General features: G+C 43.9%; 1 protein-coding gene across 1 annotated transcript in view; it reads right to left on the bottom strand.

Annotated features, from left to right (window-relative positions):
* Positions 1-23,839, bottom strand: part of USP13 (ubiquitin specific peptidase 13) — a 112,076-nt gene that overhangs the window by 33,858 nt on the left and 54,379 nt on the right. The window contains exons 7-13 of the mRNA XM_082744387.1: positions 22,685-22,779; positions 21,197-21,384; positions 19,160-19,231; positions 18,706-18,799; positions 8,403-8,528; positions 7,203-7,356; positions 5,463-5,637 (exon numbers count right to left, since the gene is read on the bottom strand). Coding sequence (XP_082600513.1) covers positions 5,463-5,637; positions 7,203-7,356; positions 8,403-8,528; positions 18,706-18,799; positions 19,160-19,231; positions 21,197-21,384; positions 22,685-22,779 — 904 coding nt within the window. The remainder of the gene's footprint in view (positions 1-5,462; positions 5,638-7,202; positions 7,357-8,402; positions 8,529-18,705; positions 18,800-19,159; positions 19,232-21,196; positions 21,385-22,684; positions 22,780-23,839) is intronic.

The raw sequence follows: 23,839 nt of genomic DNA, 5'->3' as shown, positions 1-23,839 counted from the left end.
CACTGGACCCACACAGCTCAAACCTGTGTTGTTCAAGGGTCAACTGTGTGTGTGTGTATACATACACATTACATTTGCAGGAGTGTGCAGGCATGCACTCTGTGTTTATACGTGTGGTTTGAAAAGCCCCCAAGTGATCCTGACATACCCCCAATCTCCCATCCCACAGAGAAACACTATCCTAAACCACAAAGTTGGCATGAGGAGGGTTCATTGGAACTTTGGTTGAGGTTGACTATTGGAAATGCCAAAGCTTCAGGAAAATATTACTGTATCTAAAATCCATGGATCCTAAAGGGGTGTGTTTGTGTGTGTGTGTGTACATATGTGTATATACATATACATACATACACATACATATATATTTAATAATTTAAGGTTCAGATTTAGATATTTTAGCTAAGTATCTAAAATATCTAAATCTGAACCTTAAATTTTTAAATTAATACATATGGTCAATATCTCGAGTTTCCCCTTCAAATGTTCAGGAATTGCCTGGACTTTGGTTTGACGATTTTATGCAGACTATTCACCTAGGACACCAAAGTCATGCCTGGTTCCAGTTCATTTTCTCCACATGTTTATAACAAGCATTTCTGTGTCAGTGTCAATGTGGATAGAGTAGGTACATGTAAGAAAGAAAATAAGCTGCAGGCAAATACTATATGTATCTTCTAAAATAATAGATTCTAGAACACCATCAACACGAACTCTAAATCATTGCCTTCTACTTGGAATGTATCCGCCCAGAATTCAGAAAGCAACTACAAGTGCATTGCTGCCCCCTAGTGTACAAGAGAAGCCATAGTACAGGGACAGAGCACTATGCAGAAAAAGGGCCAAAGGATGTGGATTTGGGTCTAAGATATGCTATATGATTCACTCCAAATGCGAACAAATCACTGACCCTCCATGAGGGTCACATCTACAAAACAGATTTACTAATAATATCTACCTTCCAGGGCAATGCGATGTTCCTGAAATGATGTGAAACCACTTGGCACACTAGAATATACACTATGAATTCCTAGAGAATTAGTATGATGATCTGGTCATAAAAGAACTACAATCCACCAGGTGTTGGACACGGACTTGAGCTGTCAATGACCTATTTTTTGCCCCAGGCAAGTCACTTAACCTCTCTGGATCTCAAATTCTCCATCACAAGGACAGTAGGAGGGTATAGGCAATAATGTGAGGGAGTTTTTTTCAAAATAAATAAATAAATAAAGGAGCTTAACCATCCTAAGGAATTCATCTATCATTATCCTGGTTCATTCTTTGGAAATTATCATACTATCTCTAACTAGATTTTCCTACCTTCTGAGAGGCAATAATAAACATCATTCTTACTTAAATATAGCCAAGTCCTAATTTCCCTGAAACCCAACAAACTCCATCCAGTGTTTTCAACTAACATAAAAATATCACCTTTCTGATTGACCTCTTCCTCTTACCACATCAGCTTAAAAGCTGGAAAATACAGAACAGTGAGACCAACCAAAAGTCATCAGTAAATCAATGATCTCCAAAATGTGGTTCAGAAACCCTAAGATTCTTGCAGTTGCTCTGTGGTCCGTAACTGGGTGAGTAAAACAACTGGTGACAGCATGGGGCAAGGGGAAGTACAGGGAACTGGAGGCGGGGTTGAATGGGAGAGAGGTGGATAATTTAACACACCCCTTTGTTATGGGTAACTCCCAACCTGAGAGTACCAGACTTCAGGTTAGATGACACCCACATTTACATCGGCCCTGTTGGGTAAACATGCTTTATTCATTTCCCGTAGCCTCTACAGGGTCTCAAATTGAATCACACAGGTAGTAACTGCTCAATATATATTTGTTCAAAATAATGTCAAAAGTAGTAATTAGCATTCATTAATTGCAGGCTTGGGACATCAACTCCTGAAATCTAACAAAGTTGTAAATGATGCACCACTTACTCTTTTATTCCTAAAATTCATTCCTGGAAATTAAAATTTTTCTTGAAAATTTCTGTATTTAATTAAGACCACTGGAGTGTAAATCATTCAAAAGATCTAGGTAGACACACAACAAATCTGTCTCCCAAAACTGCTATTGAAACTAAATGAGTCAGGACACAAAGTGCTTAAAATAGTGCTTAACAACACTATTATGCTGTCTATTGACAACCCATTATCATTATCCTATCAATTGTTCACTAATTATAATTGAGGCAAAAACACCACAAATGTTTTAATAAGAAAAATACATAAGCTGTCCCTCCCCATGAAATTAAGATTGTCTATTGTCTTGAAGACCTGGCAACTAAAAAAATACAGCACAGTTCTATCCTTTCCATTAAATATGTTGAAAATATGATAATTAATTAACCACAAACTGTATAACCCAAGGCCAAAAAAAGGAAAGGAAAGATAAAAACAATGGTTATAACAATCACAGCACACGCTTGCTCTGCACAAGGCAGTATACAAAGCACTTTGCAAAGTTTCTCTCTCCTTACTCTTCACTCCGACCCTATGAAGAAAGTACTATTATCCCGCTTATAGTTAAGGAAACAGTGGCTTGGGGTCACTTGGCCAAGATCATGTTTCAGTAAGTTCTACACTGGGGATTCAAAACACTGTCCGTCCACCTAAAGCTTGTGCTCTGGAACCCCAAACTGTGCTCTCCTCTTTATAAATGATAAAAGTCAAGACAAAATCTCTCCCTATTGACCTTTAACACATGAATTGCTTGACAGCAGGACCTAGGTCTTTCTCGGCTCATTGCCTAGGATATTCCTGGTGAACAATAATACTTGCTGGGTGAATGAAATTTCCAAACACTAATATTGTTCCCAGAAACAGTCCGTTCAGGACTATTTAAGCAAGAGCCTTTATGTCTGGTCCACACTAGCCAAAACTCTACGAAAAGGACATCTTTGCCTCTTCCTGGCCTTTCATGCTCTGGGTCTAACACAAGAAAAATTCAAGACCCCAAACTAACATAGTGAAGAGATCTATATTGCTGGAAATAAGAAAAAGAAAAAAATTTTTTTAGGAACTCACTGAAGTGGTTTCCCCAAAACTAATATTTAAAACATGATAAGAACTAATAAGGAATATGCAAGGCTACATAAGGATTACAAGGATATGAGAATAAGCAAGCATGATCAAAAATATGGGATAATACATATAATAGGGATTAAGGGTTTAAACGTTGAATTCAATCGATTTGAATGAATTCCAGGTCTGCCACCTACTGGCCTATTACTTCTCTTTTTATTTTCTTATCCATAAAATGGGGAGAATAGTAGCACCTACCCCTTAGTAATACCAAGAGGATTAAAGGTTAATTGATGGTAAGTGCTTAACACATGACCTGGAATGATAAATGGACAAATATGGTAGTTGCTTTATTAACCTAAAACATGTTTTCTCCTTTTCCACAAAGACCAGTTTTCAATTAACAATTGGATATATCCAATATTCATTTTTTTCATATACATAAAACCATGAGGGCACATATACATATGAAAGAGGAAAAGGAAAAGTCCATTGAATATCTACTGTTAAGGATTAGAGAAAGCAGAAACCCCTCTCCTAGACAGTTACATTAGCACTGCCTACAACTAAATATTTCATAGCATTTGAGGCAAAAACCAGGTAAGCAAGCATCATTCCTCCATTATGGATAGAAGAAGGACATTGTGTGGTGACTTTGCCCTAGGATAGAACATACACTGGGAAGGAGACACAGGAGATGAATCCAGATCTCCCGGCCACTTGCCGCAGGGCGAGAGCCTCCGTCTCTACAAAGCCAATGTCTCCCTACTCCATTTTAATGATGGGCCTTCTGTTAGTGATGAGAAGACTCCTTCCCACAGGCCCAGAGAGTATGTCAGAACCTGCTTTCTAAGACATGAGGCTACTTTTCTGAAGAGCAGAAAAGGGCGGGTAAGTAGACAGGGAAATGAAGAACACTGCAGCTTACACCTGCTGCTGGTCACTTTCTAGGAGGTCAGGTCCCCTGATCACTTCTATGCCCCACTTGGAATCAGAATTCAAGTGCAAAGAGAGAAGAATCCAGGTTTGAGAAACCTACCTATGGTCAATAATTAAAGTAAAAAAAAATGTTGTACACCTTAATCATACAACAATAGTATTTTCTCTCAATATGTATCAGTATATGTCAATATCTCAATACTGTCAATGATATTCAGTAAAGCTGGGGAGGGGGAATAATGAGAGAAATTGGGTCTACCACTGAGATAGTGCATAGATGTCTAACTGCCCAATGATGGCTCCAGGTTTCAGTGAAGTGAGTCTCATGCATTGAACACACCAACTCACTAACTCTTCTCTGTGAGGACACACACACACACACACACACATCCCATAACTGAGCAACCCTAGGATGAAAACTTATTCCACAGTGGATAATTAATAACTGAATGGACTATTATTAATCTCATTTGGATATGAACATTTTTTTAAAAATTATTTTAAGAAAACATGGCCTTTTTTAACTTCTAAAATAAATTCTTTCGTTTTCCCATTTTTACCATAGGAAATCAATCATCTGAAACAAAGAAGAATCCCAAGCGATGGCTATTGCTGGGAATAATTGATTTAAGTCTGACTGCGACTTGAGGTGATAAAAACATCCAGCAGTAGCTCTTCTGCCTTCACGACCCTGTGCATCAAAGTCGAGCTCAATTTTAGCTAGAAGGACAGACAGCCAAAGAATACCCAAAAAAAGTAAGATTTCCAGAGCCATACTTTCAGATCTACCTTCATTTTATGCCTCTGTGAGTACTCTTTTTCTAATTGTATGATGTGCATTGGCTAGGACTTGACTGTATAAAATCAGTTAATCAAGTGCAGGAAAAAATGTTTTATGTGCCTGACAATGAGGCACAAGATGGGCAACAGCATTTTCTACATCCCAAGCAGCTCATCGGAACGATCAGGAACTGTATGTCCACTTTGAGATGTCCCGAGAGCCCCGGTCACCAAATACTAAGCCAAATCTTTAATTATGGAATTAAAATCTATCATAGGGGAGTTTAAATATTGAAGACTACCATAAGTATTTCTGCACTCTCTTCATTAATAGACTCTTGCCATGTGGTGCGGGAGGAGTGGTTAGGAGGTCCTTGACAAAAAAAAAAAAAAAAAAAAAAAAAAGCAAACTCCTAATAAAGGATAAACCACAACCTTCCTTAAAAAAAAAGAAAAGAGAAGAGAAGACATTCCCTTGCTAGCACACAACATAGATTATAAGCCTGGTTTCTTAGGCCTCACACAAGTGAGCTCTGAAAATTAAGGTTGCACAAATCATAACCCCATATCACCACACCTCAGAAAGCGTGGGCAGACTCATACAACGCCCGCCACCTCTCCCTGACCCAGTCCCAACTTCTCAAGCGCCCCTCCTTACCCCACTACTGCCACACAAGCACAAACACACAAGCGCACACACATGTGTACTTACTTCACACCCGCAGATTTTGCTTGTAGGGCGCTGCTCCAGAAATCATCTACGTTTTCCGGTTCAGAAAAGGCCTGAAGGCAGGCACTAAATGGTATCTTGGCGCGAACCAACTCGGGAAGGGGTCTTCTGTTTGCTTCTGCTTCCCTTCTCGTTAACTCATAGGCAATCAGTTCATCTAAGTAAAAGAGCAAATGAATGACTCACTCTATCTTCCTGATAGAGTAGAAAACACCCAGTTTGGTCAATCTTCCTAAAGATGTCTGGGCCAGGCCATGATTCTAACCAACACTGCCCAGATAACTTCAGGTTGAGGTTACAAACAAGTTCAGATAGCAAAGCTACCAACCTAAAAGGACTTTCTACAGAATTCCTGCTCAAACAATTAAATACCAACGGAAAAAGAAGACAGCACACCATCAGCCTCCAAGGAGTCAGCAGATTTGCTCTTGGAAACTGCCTATAAGTCAAAATTTTATATAGTTTTGATGGGGTCTTTCTGGGAATTCATTTTGTTTACCAAAAAAAAAAAAATCACTCCTGATTTATCCGTTTTGGGGCACCCTTATGCACCTATGTATTTTCTTAAGCACATCTGAATATGGGTTTAAAATTCATTGTGCAGTCCACAACCAGTTTATGACGTACTTATATCTAGGATGCCAGTATTAGGCATCCCAACAATCAATTTCCAGGGCCTACATTATAAATCTTTCTGAAAAAGGATAGTTACTATTCATAAATTATAAACAGTGGGTTAGAGAGGATCACAGAACTGAGCAGAACATCCCCAAGGCTGGCAAGAGAAAGCAATTAAGCCTAATTCTAGAAAGGAAACAAACCACAGTCCCCTACCCTCATTTCTACCCTATATAATGGATAAGAATTTAGAAACTGGCCAAAAGCTGCAAGAGCATGTAGAAAATAGAAATCATTTCACCTTAAAATCATCATAATCATTTCTTGTCTATTAGCACAACAAACTGACCCCCCTCCAAAAAAAGAGGAAGGAAGGTGTTTACTGTGAGTTACTGACCTTTACAGAAATGACCAGTTCACAGACATAAGCAATATAGCATACATTTTACCTTTTTTCTGCTTTTAAATGTTAATTCTAAGAAATACCATTCACCTATTTTGCCAGGGAAGAACCAGACAGACTGACTGAAGGACTTCCCCTCAGATCCCAGCAGTTCCTGCACCTCCTTCCTGTTTCCGAAGTCCAAAGACCCTTCTAATGGGCCTCGCTCCTACAGGAGCCCTGCCGGCTGCATCTCCCACTAGGGGCGTCTCAATACTCACATGCCAAAGTCCAATTATTTCAGGAGGTCGCTGCTAGAACATCTCACCTTGAAAAATGCCGTTCTGATCATTTCCCCCAGAATTTATGGCACAACTCATGAGTGCTAGCATTAAAGAATCTTCCACATCTATAAGTACAAATAATGTTCCCCCAGAGTAAGCTGACGCCAAGCCAACCAGCTGATCAAATTTATAGGCTCTAAAACAGGTTCTGCCCATAATCCCTCCAACAAAAACCCATGATGTGTGTGACTCTTCTCACAAGAAAGGCACAGGAGGACTGGGGAAAAGAGGAAAAGAGAGGTGCGAACCAGACACCATCTGGGCTGAGTCTCCTCCTGACTCCACTGAGCAGTGAGTACACCGTGTTATCTCCGATTCGAGGGTTTGTTTGCACCTATGTGGAAGCACATTGCCAAGTTCCCAGTTTGGGACCATTACCCTTGTTCGTTGCTGCCTCCATGGCCACAGGTAACTGCATCAGGTAATCCACCCTCTCCGTGTAGCGGACTTTTCGTGTCTGACAGCACTGAATGCGTTCTTCCACCAAAAACCGAAAAACATCGCTTGGGTTTTCTGAGCCAATGCGGTTCCTCTGCAGATTCGATGAGATCAGGTCAGTAAATGCATGAATAGTAACTCATGAATAAAAATTGGCACAGAAGCAAATATGTAAATCTGGAGTAAGGATCTGGCGTTACTAAGTGTTCCCTCTGGCATGGCCGTTCACCAGAGTACTTTAATAACAAGGCACGGGCATATATCCAAAAACAGGGGATTGGCTAAATAAACTATAGCTGACCATGTGAATGAACATGATGCAGCCACTAACAGTTTTGGGGGGTTTTTTTTGCCCTGCAGAAATTAAGGCACGTATGATATGATCATAGAAATGCACTGGTATAAATTATACACAAAAAAGAAATCATGCTACATTCAAATATGTCATGATATGGCAAAACATTCCCAACACAGTAAGTGGAAACCGATGCTTATAAAACAGCATGGAGAGAATCAATAAATGCACCAAGAAAGTGTCTAGTGGGTCAGACACCGAAATGTTAGCACTGCTTAATTGTAGGGGCTGTTACCACTGGCTAGTTTGATTTTCTCCCTTGTGCCTTTTTAATCTTCCACAGAGAACATTTTTGTAATCAGAAAAAAAAAGAAGTTTCTTTTTAAGAGGGAGAAGAAAGCCTTTAATCACAAATTCTCGGTAGCTTTTAAGAACCACAGCACGGAATGTGACTCGGCTCTGCTGGGACCAAAGTGTGACCATCTCTGAGTGGTGGCACAAGGACACCAAATACCACACTGGACTCTTAAGGAGCTTTGTCATGGAGACCAGAAAAACACTTTTGAATTAAATAATGGGCAAACATTCCTTTAAGCACAAATTAAAAGGACGGGGAGATCCAGAAGTGCTAGAAAGGAGAACATGTGCAGCGATCACCCCAGGTGGGCTGAGAAGAGAAAGCCTCACGCTGATGCAGCACCAGCTGGGACTGTGACAGATTCAGGAAAGGGGCTGGGGATGGGTATCCCGGCCCCAGCAGAGGGGACCACCAGAGCGGACCGCCTCCAGGCGCTGGGCACCCTTCTTACAACCTTTTGAGCATTTCTGAAGACGGACTTACTCACCTCTACTAGATTCACCAGGTGCAAGAAAAACTCCTGGGCATCCTGCTGTCGGTTAGAGGAGAATTCCGGGTGGCTCTTGCTTACAAAGGCCTTAAACATGCGTGGAGAGATCCCATTCTGTTGAGGCTGAAATATAAAAGTAAAACCAACTCATCACACTTTCCTACGCGTTCACGGCACGAAGCGGCCAGCAGAGTAGGGATTACCATAAACCCCAATTTTCAGATGATACAACTGAAGCTAAACAACAAAGGCTAAACACTGTTAAGAGCCAACATTCACTGGATGTTTTCTGTGGAGCGGGCACCACACTAACAAGACATGATAAACATCCCCACTTTCTAAGGTCCGGCTTCACAAGGTTTGCTCCACAGTGGCCAAGGCAGTCTGTGACAGCCCCCTTCAGAGCAGGCTAGAGAGGCCTGAGTGGGGGTCCTGGGAAGGAAGTCAATGGAGAGGAGCACTCTCCACACCTTCCTTCCCTCCCCACAAGAGGGCAGGAGAGAAGCCCTGGTAGAGACAGGGTACGGGCATACCTCATTAGATCGTGCTTTGCTTTATTGTGATTTGACCATATGGTGTTTTTTACAAATTGAAGGTTCGTGGCAGCCCTGCATCTAGCAAGTCTACTGGTGCCATTTTTCCAATGGCATTTGCTCATTTTGTGCCTGCGTATCCAATTTTGGTTATTCTGGAAATATTTTGAACTTCATTATTATTGTATTTGTTATGGTGATCTGTAGTCAGTAATTACAACTCACTGGAAACCCAGATGATGGTTAGCAATTTTCAGCAATAAGGTGTTTTTAATTAAGGTATATACATTGTTTTTTTAGACATAATGCTGTTACACACTCAATAAACCAGAGTATCATGTAAACATCACTTTGATATGCACTGGGAAACCAAAAAACTCATTTGGCTTACTTGACTGCAACAGTCCCTTTGTTGCGGTGGCCTTGGAACGGAAGCCACGTTCTCTCCGAGGTATGCCTATTCTTGCAAGTGCAGGAAATGACACCCTAGTAACTGTCGTAGAGGTACGTAGGTGCCCACCTCTGCCCTGGGCTCTTTCTGGATCAGAGCATGGTTGTTCCCAGGAGCTTGCCCTTCGCCAGCAGACACTGGAGAAGCCTGGCAGCAATGACCAGGATGACAGAGTGGGAAGAGTGGGTGGCAAGGACAACTCTGGAGGACAAGGATATGTGAACTTCCTGGGGACCAGAAGCTTAGCTCAGAAGATCGTCAGGCTCCTTCAGAAAGCACACTGCCTAAGACGATGGAAGGCGGGCCGGCGCAGAAGACTTGAGGATGGAGCCGAGGTGGGAGTTACAGAGGTCAGCTGCACAGAGCATCAGGGAGAGGTCCCAGGGGAGGTCCCTACGTGGACAAGCACGGAAGAGGGCTCTCTAAAGAGCCACTAATGTGCCCCTACAAAAAGGCTAGACATGGCAGCCAGGAGAGAGCCAAATGCACTAGCTCAGCAAAAGGCTCTGCCTCTTGTCTAATGTCTCCATCCCACAGAACTTGCTTGACTCTGGTGGGGCCAGAGTCGGAGGAAGCAAGGACGAAAAATGACCAGAGAATGCTGGTGCTAACCCTTGCACACCACTGGTTTCCAAGACTCCCAAGCTAGGGAGTGGGGAAAAGCTTTCAGCTGCCTTTGATGTGAACTGGACTTTTTTAAAACTGGTAATCTCCTGGAAATCTAGGCGATCCGCCTGCAATGCCATGAAGAGGCAGAGTGGGATGAGTCCACTGAGGGCCACTGAGGACAGAGATGGGCTCATGAAAAAGCTGACTCCTGAGTTCCTTCCAAGTTCATGCATCTAACAATGGTGTTACCTGTCATTCATTTCATACTCAACAATCACCATGTGGAGAAGGTACTGCCGTTATCCTCATTTTACAGCTAGGGGAATGGAAACAGGCAAAGAAGTGCCAGAAAGGTCTTCCAACTCAAGGAGGTCCTGCAGACAGATTACCATGCAGCTGACACAGCAGAACCAGAATGAAGTCCAGGTTCTGATTCCAATTCCAGGCTCTCCCACACAAAGACGGGAATGGCAGCTGGAGCCTCTAGTAGGTCTCAGTGAGACACACCCCACCTTGGCAAACAAGCAAAGGAAGAAGTTCGTGTACCCCACAAAGTATGTAGCTGCTGCCCACACACATCTTCTCAAGACCTCCACTTGCTCAGTTCTGGGCCACATTCCCATCTAGATCCAGGAAGCCTGCTCCCTGGGCCATCACCGGGCACACAGCACAAAGTGCCTCCCACTTCCTTCAACTTTCAGTCTGCCCTGGCCCATCTCCTCAGCTTGACAGTGGGCCTTGGCAGGTGGAGGCTACATCTCACAGTCCTTCGAGATCTCCTGGACATCTAGGCAGTGCCTAGGTATGCACAATCACACAGTCAGATGAAACAGGGGATGGGAAAACTCCCTTATCCACCTCCCTGCAGCTCCCCACCACATGTTCTAAGAAAACTAGGGTGAAGTGTCCTGTCTTGCTGAATATATACCTGATCTTGTCATCCTGTATTTACTAACCACCTACTTTGCACAGACCCCTGGGGATTCTGCCTTCAGAGAGCTGAGAGACCATGGGGAAATGAGAGACAACACATGCATCTATGACAAACGCTGAGGGACACTGCCCAGGACCTGGAACAGTGCCAGCGGCTCTTAGAGGAGAATGCCCCGAAGTGACAGCATGTGGGCTTCTGAGGATGTGGAAACCATACATAAATGCCCATCCTGCACACACCCCTGGCTTCTGATGTGCTTCCAGTGCTAGGTAAAGACTGCTATTTACCTGGCAATTAAATATTCCTGTATATATATACCTCCTGAAAAAGATGTAACAACTACAACTCTCTTTACTCACACTGCTGATGTCTATAAGCTTCGCAGCAGCCAACACGAGCAAGCAAAAGTCATGCCTGATCTTTGCATAATGGCTAACATTTATTCCGTTTAACAGAAATTTATGAAGTGCTCTAACATATCAGACATCATTCTAGGAACTTGGATGAACACGTACTAGGTGCCAGGCATAGTTCCGAGGACCTTATACATGTATCTTGCTTAACTCACTTAACCTAATGAGGAGGAGGAGGAGGGGGAGGAAGAGGAGGAGAAGGGAGAAGATTCTCTCCACTTGACAGATGAGGAAACTGAGGCAAAGCAGCGTTGAGTAACTGGCTTAGCACCACACAGCTACAAAAGTCAGTCACTTGCTGTCCCTCCATCTCTCTGTCTGTATGTCTGTCTGTCGGTCTCCCTTTATCCCATGTCTTAATATCACCTTCACATACTAGTTCTCATCTCTGGTGGCCCTGAGTCCATCTTACCAGTTGCTAAGAAAGGAAGACAGTATGTCTCGGGCTCTGAATAAGCCCTCTTCAAACACACACACCTCACATTACAGGTCAGTCCAGCAAGTACTTCTCAGGGGCACTGCTTAGAATCCATCTTTTCACCTTGGGCATCTCTCTTTAGGTCTTCCCATAAGCACGCACTCACTGCCTACTGCAGATGGCATTTCTCCTGCCATCTGGGTTTCCACTTGATGGGATTGCCTGTCCCCATTAAAGCAGCTGCCTTGGGAAGTTCAACAAGTCAGGAAATTCAGAAAATCTGGCTGTCGCACTTCACCATTGTGTGGTTGTGTAACTGGAAGGAGTCTCAAGCAGGACTGATGAAGTCCCAGAACCTAAGTCAGGTTCGGTGGGGTGAGGAGGTTCGGAGCCGACGACTAAAGAAAGAATTCTTAAGACATCATTGGTGCAAAATGGTGGTTTATTAAAGCACGGGGACAGGGCCCGTGGGCAGGCAGAGACGCGGCTGCCGCCCCGGGTTGTTAGGAGTGGTTGGTTATATACACAGGAGTTGGGTAGGTGAGGACAAAGGGGTGTTCAGAAGGGCTATTGGGGCAAAGAATACTATCAGGATATTGAAGGCTTAGTTGCTATCAAGTAAAGACAATTGGAAGTCTGGTGGAATGTTACATTCCTGCTATCAAGCATCCTTGTTAATGAGATTTAGGTTTAGAAGAAATTTAACTTTATTTACTTTTCCTTCTACTTCCACCTCCTTCGGTTTTTATGGAGGGGAGGGTAACATTAGGCTTGAGGAACTGAGTTCTGTGTCTTTGGAAATTGGGCTATTGATAAGGTAACTTCTTTGTTGTAATCTCAAGGACATTTGCAAACCAAGGGAGACTCCTGTCTTGCAGGATTGCGATCTCAGCAAGTTAACTATTTATCATTTTATGGCAGTCAAGGGTGCCCGAGGAATGCTACACCTATGGAGGGGAGCGGGTGAAGGGGGGGGTGCAAGGCGCCAGCTCTTGCTTTGTCCTCAGCCAGCCTCCTGCTCCCTCATCAGGACTGTGGTGAAACCCCCAGAACCTCGGCCCTGCACCTGGACCGTGGCCCAGCAAACTTCACGAGCCATACCTCTACTCTTTCTCTACCAATTTCGTTTCCTTGTTTTCTCTCGACTGGCCTTTCTTTTTTTCTTTTTTTTTTTTTTTTTATTTGACAGAGAAAGATCACAAGCAGGCAGAGAGAGAGAGAGAGGGAAGCACGCTCCCCACCGAGTGGAGAGCCCGATGCGGGACTCAATCCCAGGACCCTGAGATCATGACCTGAGCCGAAGACAGTGGCTTAACCCACTGAGCCACCCAGGCGCCCCATCCTCCGCCAGCTATAGCTTGAGAACTGTTGATCACTGGAAAGCTATTTGAAAAGGCTTCCTAACCAGAGAGAAGCTATGTCTCCCACTCCACGTCACACTGCAGACCAACTCCTGACTTTCACAGCTGGGTTTGAGCCTTTTAATTCCAATTAGACTACTCCATAGTTAATGCCTTGATCATCAGCTGGGCTGGCTGCTGTTCCACGCCTATTCTACCTGATTGCAGAGGAGAAGTCCCCCCTAATTCCCTCACTCAACTAAGAGTACCTTCCCTTCATACCTAGTATAGTAGAAAATCTTCCAGATCTAGCTTCCAGCTTATCAGAGACACAAGCTGAACAAGGCAACAATCTTTAAAGTGATGCTGGGGCAAATGATTCAGCTCCTTCCACAAATCAACAGCTTGTAGAAAGAAAAGGAGGGGGAATTATAAAAGTCATTTTTGACACTGCAGGGGAAAATCCAGACCTGAACTGGGTATTAGATGATGCTGAGGAATAGTTACTAATTTTGTGGGTGTGCTTCTAACACTTGAAGTAACTTTTAACATGATTTTATGTGGAAAAACAAAAAAAGGTATTCTAGTCACAGATGTGTGCTAACATTTACAGGTGAAAAGAAGGATGCTTGGGTTTTGTGTAATACGCTGCAGGGAAGGGGAGGACAGAAGAAGGGGAAGAAAAGTTGAGCCTAGAGGGGACTGCTGAAACCAAACTGGCAGAATGGCAATTGCTAAAGCTACACAATGCTACTTGTATGCATATTGGAAAATTTAAAAAAAAGAAAAAAAATTTGAAGACCAGGCTCTGCATAAGGCAGCTAATACCTAAAAGAAACCAAAAGTCAAAATAAGAACCAAAGAACTAAGTCAAAGAAACCACATTTCCCAGTTGCCAAAGCATCACTGATATCATCCCAAAGTCCCCTATGGGTCTATCACCACACACGAGGAGAGGGAATGACCAGACTTGACCAAGAGTCAGACCTGCCTTCAGGAAGCAGGCACTCTCACCCATGAGATGGCTCTTACACAGCTGTAGCCATGGCTAGTCCCAACAACTAACTCTATTAGGAGGGAGCCCCGGGAGTCTCTAAAATAGCAACCACCTAAGGAACCTGTCATATTTATAGGATACTGTACTTACTTCCTCCATCAGCAATTGCAAAACAGATCAGCTAAAATTAGCAAGAGGACTACAGTGTTCAGAATCTTTCCCAAATGCTTACACAAGACTTTCTGTTTAGCTCTGCACTAAGAAGGTAGCCGGACACTCCTCACTCACATTCCTCTGAGCCTAATGCTTTAATTAATACGCACACAGCAAGAGTGGGGCTTTGTATCACATAGAGCAACACCTGCACAGACATTCACACAGTAAAACTCAAGGAATTAAAAGAAAGATAGACACATCCCAGCCTGCCCCTAATACACAGGTGTATGGCATCTATTCGTTCCAACTTTTAACCTTAAATCATAAACCTTGGATCTAACCCAGTTCCTAACCAGATCCAGCTAAAGGAACAGAGTGCCTTCCCCCAGCTGTTTTTCATATTTCAAAAAGTGAGTTAGAAACGTTACATTTGGGGCACCTGGGTGGCTCAATGGGTTAAGTCTCTGCCTTCCGCTCAGGTCATGATCCCAGAGTCCTGGGATTGAGTCCCGCATCGGGCTCTTTGCTTAGCAGGGTGTCTGCATTCCCAAAACCTCTCTCTGTCTGCCTCTCTGTCTACTTGTGATCCCTGTCAAATAAATAAATAAAATCTTTATAAAGAAAAAGAAATGCAGTTTGTTTGAAACATAGAATTGTTTTAAACATGTTCTCTTTGGAAGGAGAAATAAATTACAGAATATTCAGCATTAAAATGTGTGAAAGCATGGTCTCAGACTGCATAAGATCAGGAGTAAATTTTTTGAAGAAATAAAAGTGTCCCTCTAGTGAGAGGTTTTATCTACTGCGGATGCAACTTAATTTTAAAATTCAATTCAACACATTTATGTAGAAACGGCAGTGCCCAAAACAAATACCACAAATCTTTTTATAGATGAAAATGTGAAGTAAGCATGCACATATAAAAACTAGATTTCACCTTGGTCTGTAGAAGACCAATTTAATACCAGGAAGCATGTAGCCTAGAAATGCAAGGCAGAGGCATTGGGAAACAAGATGACGGACCATCTGGTAATTCTGCAGACTTTAAGGACCCCCTTTTGTCATGCGCCTATACCATCCACACACTGAGGCACTTGGACACCTGAAGTAAATGCTGGAACAACTGTGGGGTAAGCAGGATCATGTAGAGGCCAAAAGCAGACGCAGGGGCCAGCCCGCTAGGTATGAATCCCAGCCCTGTCACTCTCTGGCTGTGTAACCTCATGCAGGTTTTCTTTGCGTTAGTGAGCATACAGAAAGAGCCTGGCCTTTCATATGCAATCTTAGTTATTAGTACCACAGCTGGCGGGGGCCCTATAAAAAGCCACTCCCGCCACATGGCTCTGACTCCTCTCTTGCTCTCTCTCCCTTCCAACCCATATTCCTCTTGTGATCCACCCCCTTCTCTGGTCTTGTGTACCTTCTTTCTTCTCGTAGGGTATTTCAGGCACATTACCAATCACAAATGCCACAGACCTGAGACAAGGTCACCTGACCAAAGGGCTCCTGACCCCTGAGAGAAGAAAGAGGCCCACAGACCGGTTTCTCTGAAACCAACTGCCAGTGAAAATCCTGATGCCTCAGAAAGTAATTCCCTCCGCCGTCAAGGGGAATGGAGATTTTACTGTGAATTACTTGCCTGTTCAAGTAACAGATTAAAAGTGATTCCTCCAGAGCCACAAAGAATATCATATGGTCAAGTCAAGCTCATTTTGAACACTAAAGGTACCCTATTGGTGCCTGAACCAAAGATGTATATTCCACCCAGCTAGATGGGTCTTCCCCACCACTCCCAAGATGCACACCATACTACTGGTCACATTCAAGGTTCTTCATTGAAGACCACTAGATCATGGCACCACAGAGCAGGAAAGGATTTTACAGATCATCTAGATCAAAGGTCACACACCGAAATACAGCAGCGTACCTGCCAAGTCATGAATCACAAAGGGACTCGAGCCAGCTGGGGACTGTGTGTCCTGTTTGAAGGAGGGCTGCTACTCAGCTCCAGCCATCTGCTGTCATGGGCCTGGAACTGCTACAGGGTCTGACTGTTTAAGAGAACCTGGAAGTTCTGGGGCACCTGGGTGGCTCAGTCAGTTAAGCATCCAACTCTTGGTTTCAGCTCAGGTGATGGTCTCAGGACCATGAGATTGAGCTCTGTATCAGGCTCCACACTGGGCATGGAGCCTACTTAAGATTCTCTCTTTCCCTGTCCCTCTGCCCTCCTCCTCCCCACCCCCAACCTGCCCACCAACTTGCACTCACTCTCTCTCAAAGAGAAAAAGAGAGAGAAGCTGGAAATTTAGATGTTTATGTGCAGGCCAAGCAAAACATACCTACAGACCAAATATGGCCCAAATGCTGCCATATTACCCACGTTGGACCACACAAAGCAGGAGTTCAGACCACATGTAGGCTTCAGACCCCAGGAGATCACAGAGCTACTGCACAATGAACACTAAGCCCAGTGGTGAGGAGGGGGCAAGGGCCTAAGCAATCATTGTTCATAGAATGAAGAATGTGCCTTGCTCATAGAAGAACTATTCTTACTCTAATATAAAAGGACATTTTAATATTAACAAAACCAAACTTTACTTGCAAACATCACCAAATTGATGATTTTCCATTCCATATTTTCTTTTTTTTTTTTTTTAAAGATTTTATTTATTTATTTGACAGAAATCACAAGTAGACAGAGAGGCAGGCAGAGAGAGAGAGGGAAGCAGGTTCCCTGCTGAGCAGAGAGCCCGATGCGGGACTCGATCCCAGGACCCTGAGATCAAGACCTGAGCCGAAGGCAGCGGCTTAACCCACTGAGCCACCCAGGTGCCCCAATCCATTCCATATTTTCTTAAATGAGTAGATTCCAAAAACAAAACCGCAGGTGTGTAATATACCGAGATTTTATTTACACCGGAGAGAGAACCTTCACACTTGCAACATTCACAACCACCACCTGGACTAATTCTGCCTGCTGGGACTGGAAGTTTATGTGACTCCTGACAGAGCCCAGAAAGGAAGTCAGAGTGCCCAAGACCCAGTCCAGGCTCCTTCTCTATCACCAAGGAAGGTGGGCTCTGACCCAAAAGCAGCCCAAGAAGTGGCACAGCAGGGATGAAAACCCAGGATAAATGTCATGAAAAGAAAATGTTGGACCAAGTTGTTTTCACCAACACCTCTTCCATGCTTCACAGGGTCTCAGAGTTAGAAGAAGCCTGGATGACCCCCAGCCCCCAGCCGCACAACCAAACATCCCTCCAGCTGCATCCCAGATGAGGGCCTTCCAGTCTTCAATGGATAAGGAACTTGGCATCTTGCCATGCTGGACAGCAATCCATCTTCCAGTCCCCATGCCACTCTATCCTCTTCAACCCCTTCCTCCTCCCCATCTCCAAACACCGCCTCTAGATGCTCCCTGCATACTCTCCCTTCTCTCAGTCACTCTATTTCCCCAACTAGCTGGGTTCATTATGAACAAGAATCTATTCCCTTTCAATTCGTGCTGTCAGTCTAGTTCAGGATGACTGACTTCAGGTGGGAGCACGGAAGCCAACACTTGAGAAACAGACTTGCCCACTAAGTCAAGACAATGCCCTCTGAAATCAGAGCAGGTGGTGGGGAAAAGGGCATGCCCTCCACAAGGCCACAGGCAATGCTACAAACCAGGCTGCCAAATGCACAGCCAGGTAAGCTGTGCCCAGCAGAATTTCAAGGGCACCCCCTCAACAAAACCAGGTTGTGAGCAGTGCCCTCTGGAGCCATGCAACAGAGCCACCCAGGGAAAGGTCAACAGCCTATTCGCAGGCACATGGAAATGCAAGTCTGGCTATTAGGAGATGGAGTACATCTTTCAGTTACCCTACCATAAACAGTGACTGAGTGGCCAACTGAGTTTCTCATACCTGAGTGTGTTGACAAAACCCCTGGGAGCTTACCAAAAATGGGGACTGCCCAGACCTCTCCAGAACTTCAGAACCCTCAGCTCCTCAGTGGGAGTAGGGTGGAGAAGGGGGAAGAATAGGAATGTGTGTGCTGTTTTTTAACAACCAGCTTCTGGAAAAATCCTAGCAAACAAAGTCGAGGCTTAGGAGGAGACAGATATTACAAGGGCCAAGATTATGTTACCAAGGAGAAAATGTTTATATTTGTATAAGGCTTATTCCTCCCATCTCAGCTCTATGTTATGTAGAACAGTGTTCTGAAAACCGTTTATGATGACACTCACTTCTAATTCATAAAGCAACTGTCACTAGAAACACCAACCCTAGCGATTTCTTACCATAAGTTTTAAGAGCACACAGACACCCTAGACTCCAAAATGAAACAGTTATTCTGACAGCTTGCTAAATTTATAGCCACCATGTGCCAAATCATAGGAAATCCACATTCTAGTGGCAAAGGCCCCTCCTACCTGCATCTCAACATGGCAAACCCTGGGACACATACCTTGTGTTCCTCCTTCATCACCTGTTCAATGAGCTCAGATTTCACTGGAGGTTTTGAATACTGGCCCGAGAGAAGGCCATGTCCTAACTTAGTCCTGGACAGGAGGGAGAAAGAAAAACAAAAAGGTCATTGTTGTTTCCTCATAAAGGCATTAGCATTACCTATGAATGCTTATAGGTGGAACATTTTAGCTTGATGACTCAAAAACAACTTATTTATTTGATTTTTCTCGATAAATGATGCCATTTCAAACCATCCTCAGTACTTTATAAGTAACTATTAATATTTCTTCTTACAAAAGTAGCACATGCTCATTTTAGAACACTTTTATTACAGAAAAATTTTTTAAAAGAGAGAGAACTGCCTTTAATTCTGAAACCCAGCAATAACCATTATGCTCAATCAATGGGTATTTTCCTAAAACACTTTTAGATACTTTTCAATCAGTCCTTACATCTGTGTGTTGAAGTCCTGTGTTGGATCTAAAGGAGAGTAGTCAAATATTCTTGGAAGATTTCCTACATACCTAGAAAATGAGAAGGGAGAGTCAAAACATAGGAACTGAAAGAACAGAAACAAAATAAGCACCATCCGAGCGAAGACCTTCTTGCCTTTCATCCACGCACAGAAAACTTTTTCTGAGATTCTACCTCTGCAGCCACATTCATGGGCCTCCCTAAAATGCCCGTGCTTCTAGCAGTGGGTCTTAACCCTGGGTGCAGGTTAGAGTCACTTAGAGAGTTTTTCAGAAAATACCAAAGCCAGAGCCCCCCCCAGATGTTCAAACGACACTGCCTGAGACTGAGGCCTGGGATCTGCCATCTTTTCAAAGTCCCCCAAGTGATTATAACATGTAGCCAGGATCAAGAGCCACAGTTTATGCCATCACAATTACTATCTCAAAAACAAATGGTAAGGAGCACCTGGGTGGCTCTGTCGGTTAAGTATTTCCCTTCAGTTTAAGTTATGATCCCAGGCTCCTGGGATCGAGCCCCCTGTCGGGCTCTGTGCTCTGTGGGGAGTCTGCTTCTCCCTCTCCCTCTGCCCACCACTCTGCCTGCTTATGCTCTCTCTGTCTGTCTCTGTCTCTCTCTCTCTCTCTCTGTCAAATAAATTTTTTAAAAAATGGTAAGGCTAGGAATTATGTCAATCGTATCAAAGTGAACAATGATAATAGCAGTGACATAGCATAGGACATGTAAAAGGCACCCAAAAAATGCCACTTGTTGGGGGCTCTCTGTATAACCTGGTTGGGTTTTCATTACAATCATACAAGGAAGACATGGGTATAGTTACCCATTGGAGAGATGAGAAATCAGGATGCTTCCAAAGTTACTCAGGAAAGGAGAGATGAAACCCACAGTGCACCCAGGCAGCCTGGCTCCAAACCCCTGCTCTGAAACACTCTGCCCTGTCCATGCTTCCTTGAGCAGGCCCCAGCCGCCACCTTCTGACCAGCTTACTTGGACAAAGCAGTGCCAACTTCCACCACCCATCTCTAATCTCATTTCTTTCACTTCTTAAGTTCATTTCCTATTGCACACCCTCTGCTTTGTGCTGTCCATCTTTCCATCTTCAGGCTTTGACTCTCTGAGTGTGAAAGCTCTAGAGAGAAGAATCTAGAAGCAGATCCCTTTCCCTGGCACTTCATGCACCCAGCTCTGCCCACTTATCTGACCTCATTCCCATCCCTCTCCCTAGCCCACAGCACTCCAGCCACGTGCCCTTCTTTGCCAGGACGTGCCAAGCTCACACCTGCTTCAAGGTCGTGCCATCTGTGATCTCTCTCCCAGAATGTTCTCTCTACAGACCTTCGCTCCATCTCAGGTCTGTTTAAAAGGCACCTCCCCACCTCTCCTAAATCCCCAACACCTGACCCTGCCTGACTTTCTTCTTGGCATGCATCAGTACTTGCAATTTTATAACTTATCTCCTTGTTTATTGTCTCTCTAGAGATTATATACTGGAGTATAATCTCAATGAAGGCACATACATTTTCTAAATCACTGCATCTCCAGCTCTAGAATAGCATAGGACATGTAAAAGGCACCCAAAAAACATTCGTTGAACAAATACAATGTAATCATATAACCAATTCCATAATTGACTACCTATAAACCAACAGAAAAGGAATTATTGTGACAAAGCCCTAGAAAAGAACCACAACACACTAGTAGTTAACAATGACCTCTACTACTGGACACCTGCAGGTACCTGCTGTCTGCAAACTCTGAATTTGTACTCCAGATTATGTACCTATGTCAAAATTAACAGAGCCCACTTCTCTGCGACAGCCCCTTTCAAATTGCTTTCAGATATGTCACCTGATTCCTGTAACACTTGACAATAGTTCTCACCCAGCTTCAATGCAAGAAGGCACACCACGCAGTTATGGCGACATGTCCTGCAGCTGAAGACAGGCTTCCCTGGCACATACTGTGACGGACAAGGACAGCACTTTGTGCCCAGGTCCTTTGGGGGGGACACTTACGCTCTCTGGAATTCTGGGATGCTGAAGATGGCCTGCATGACAGAACTCAGGTAGCAGCTGTTGCCCAGGTTCTTGAGACCCGTGTACCCGGGGCCATACATGGGCTTCAGCTTTGTCCCAGTCTCCTGGATCACTTCCCACTCGCTGACCCGCGGCTTGATGTCATTGTCCCGAAGCCCGTTCTCCGTCTGGGACAAAGTCATTGAAAGAAACCAACTTTAGTTGTATAATTACCACCCAAAGCTCACATCTCAAGAATTACTTCTAACAGCAATGGATATTCCTGCCCCTTTGTTCCCCAAGCTAAGCAGAAAAATCATCTAGTTAAAGAGATTGATGTAGTGATGATGCATAAAACTGTCAATGTACTTAATGCCACAGACCACACACTTAAAAATAGTTAAATTGGCAGAGCGCCTGGGTGGCTCAGTGGGTTAAAGCATCTGCCTTTGGCTCGGGTCATGATCTCAGAGTCATGATCTCAGGGTTGTGGGATTGAGCCCCGCATCGGGCTCTCTGCTCAGCAGGGAGCCTGCTTCCTCCTCCCTCTCTGCCTGCCTCTCAAATAAATAAATAAAATCTTTGAAAAAAGAATAGTTAAATTGGCAAATTTTAGGTTATGTGTGTCTTTCCACAGCAAATACACACACACACACACACATACACTCTTTAAAGATTTAAAAATGAAAGGGAAAGAGACTGAGAGGAAAGGAGATAGGAGGAAGAAAGACAAACAGGAATGGAAAGAAGCTAGCAATTTCAAGGGAAAATACAGTGCAATCCAGCAAACAGAAAAGCAAGGCCACTGGACAGGAAAGTGAAGGAAAATCCTGTGCCTTGGAAGTGCCTTGAAATAGGAGGGAGGCTTAAAGAGGAGCAGAGAACATAAATTAAAGGGGAACATGAGTGAGGACGAGGAGACAGAGGAGGAGGAGAGCCCGAGGAGAAGGGCTAGGAGGGCAGGGCCCGAGCACAGCACGCACACCGCAGCAGCTCCTCACAGGAACCGGCATTACATAGTCATGATACCAGCTTGAAAACACAATATTAAATGAAGCAAAGCTTTCCCCATCAACAACAACATGTTGGCTTATTCTTTCCACCCCCAAGCTCAGCTTCCCCTCCTGAAATTAATTAAAGTGATGTCGGTCACAGATAATTTTAAAGGTCATCTTCTAGTACCTTCTCGCTTCAGTGAACAAGGAGTGATTCATGCAACTCTCCATCAAAATAGACAGAAATTTCACAAGCAAACTCCAACTAAAACAAATGGTACTTTTGACGAGGTGCCATTTTTATTATAACATAAAAAAAATTTAAGCTGGTAACCAAAAGAAAATGCTAATTAATTAAATTCAAGAAGTGAAGGCAAACATTAAAACCTAAAACCTACAAAAGTAAGATTCCTGTTACAGCAATTACATATTAAAGAGACTAAAGGGTTCCTTCCCTGCAAGGTAGGAATACAGACAAAGTAGACCTTCTTACCCCATGCATATGAAGCATATCGATTCCAAAATGTGCTAAGTGCTTGGCCAAATGAGGATCCAAAACGGGTTCCTCTTCTTGAAAAGAATAAACATCTACAAGGTGAAGAGAAAACAAGGAACGAGATCTTTAATCAAGTCCTTCAATATTCAACATGTATCTGTTGAGCTCTCACTGTGCACCAGGCTTGGGATACTCTGGTGAATAAAGCCAACAGAAACCTCCTGTGAGTTACACTCAATTGGAGGAAAGACAGATGATCAACAACAAACAAAATTAATAGGTCTATTTTGTAATTATACCCATATATCAATTTTTTACTTTCAGAAAGTTAATTTTTTAAAGGTTTTCTGAAACCAAAAAAAAAAAAAAAAAAAATTTTGAGAAAGCAGTGTCTAAAGTTAAAATAATTGAAATTAGACCAGTGTCCATGCCTAACAATTGATTTTGTAACCAAAACCACACTGACATAACAACAGTGCAGGAGGAGGGAAGGGTGGGGGAGGAGAGAGTGGCACCACCTACCGTGGGAGGGAGAGCCTGCCAGGGGGCAGAGGGAACACACAGGCCCTCAGGAGCACCTGAATAGCTGGAGTGAGGTGTTAGGTCCAAGACAAAACAAAATTCTGCCTGTGGAATCCTCCACAGCCTCAGACCTGTCAGCTGGCCAGCTCCCACCTCCCACCTGCCCCTTCATCCCTTCTTTCCAACACTGCTGTCTGCCCCCAGTGGACTCAGTGAAGACTGTTCAGTACATCCCCAATGTGTCCACCCCGTAGCACACACAGCCAATGAGGGTGCGCATGGCCCAGCGGGGTAACTCAGGCAGTTCCGGGCCCACCAGTCCCAGTGCCTGAGGGATTGGCATCTTGGCCTTCTTGGCAAATCTCCCCAGAAGCTCTGGAGTCCATCACCTTGTATGTCCTTACACAGTAGTGCAATGTGGGGGAGGGGACAGATATCTTCAGGCCCATTTTGCAGATGAGGAAAAGAGGCTCACAAGGTTCAGTCATTTGCCTCAAACCCCAAAGGTAGCCCAGAACTTAGGTATCCGGGCCCTTCACCCAGTCCTTTTGCTTCTACACCAGACTATTTCTTTAGCTCTCTCAGAAGACTCAGAGACGTGATGAAGCACCATTCCAAGTCCTTAATTGG

Source organism: Mustela nivalis (genome assembly GCF_964662115.1).
Source record: "Mustela nivalis genome assembly, chromosome: 1".
Classification (NCBI taxonomy): Eukaryota; Metazoa; Chordata; class Mammalia; order Carnivora; family Mustelidae; genus Mustela; species Mustela nivalis.
The sequence above is the reverse complement of the archived record's forward strand: the minus strand, read 5'-3'. Positions and strand labels throughout refer to the sequence as shown.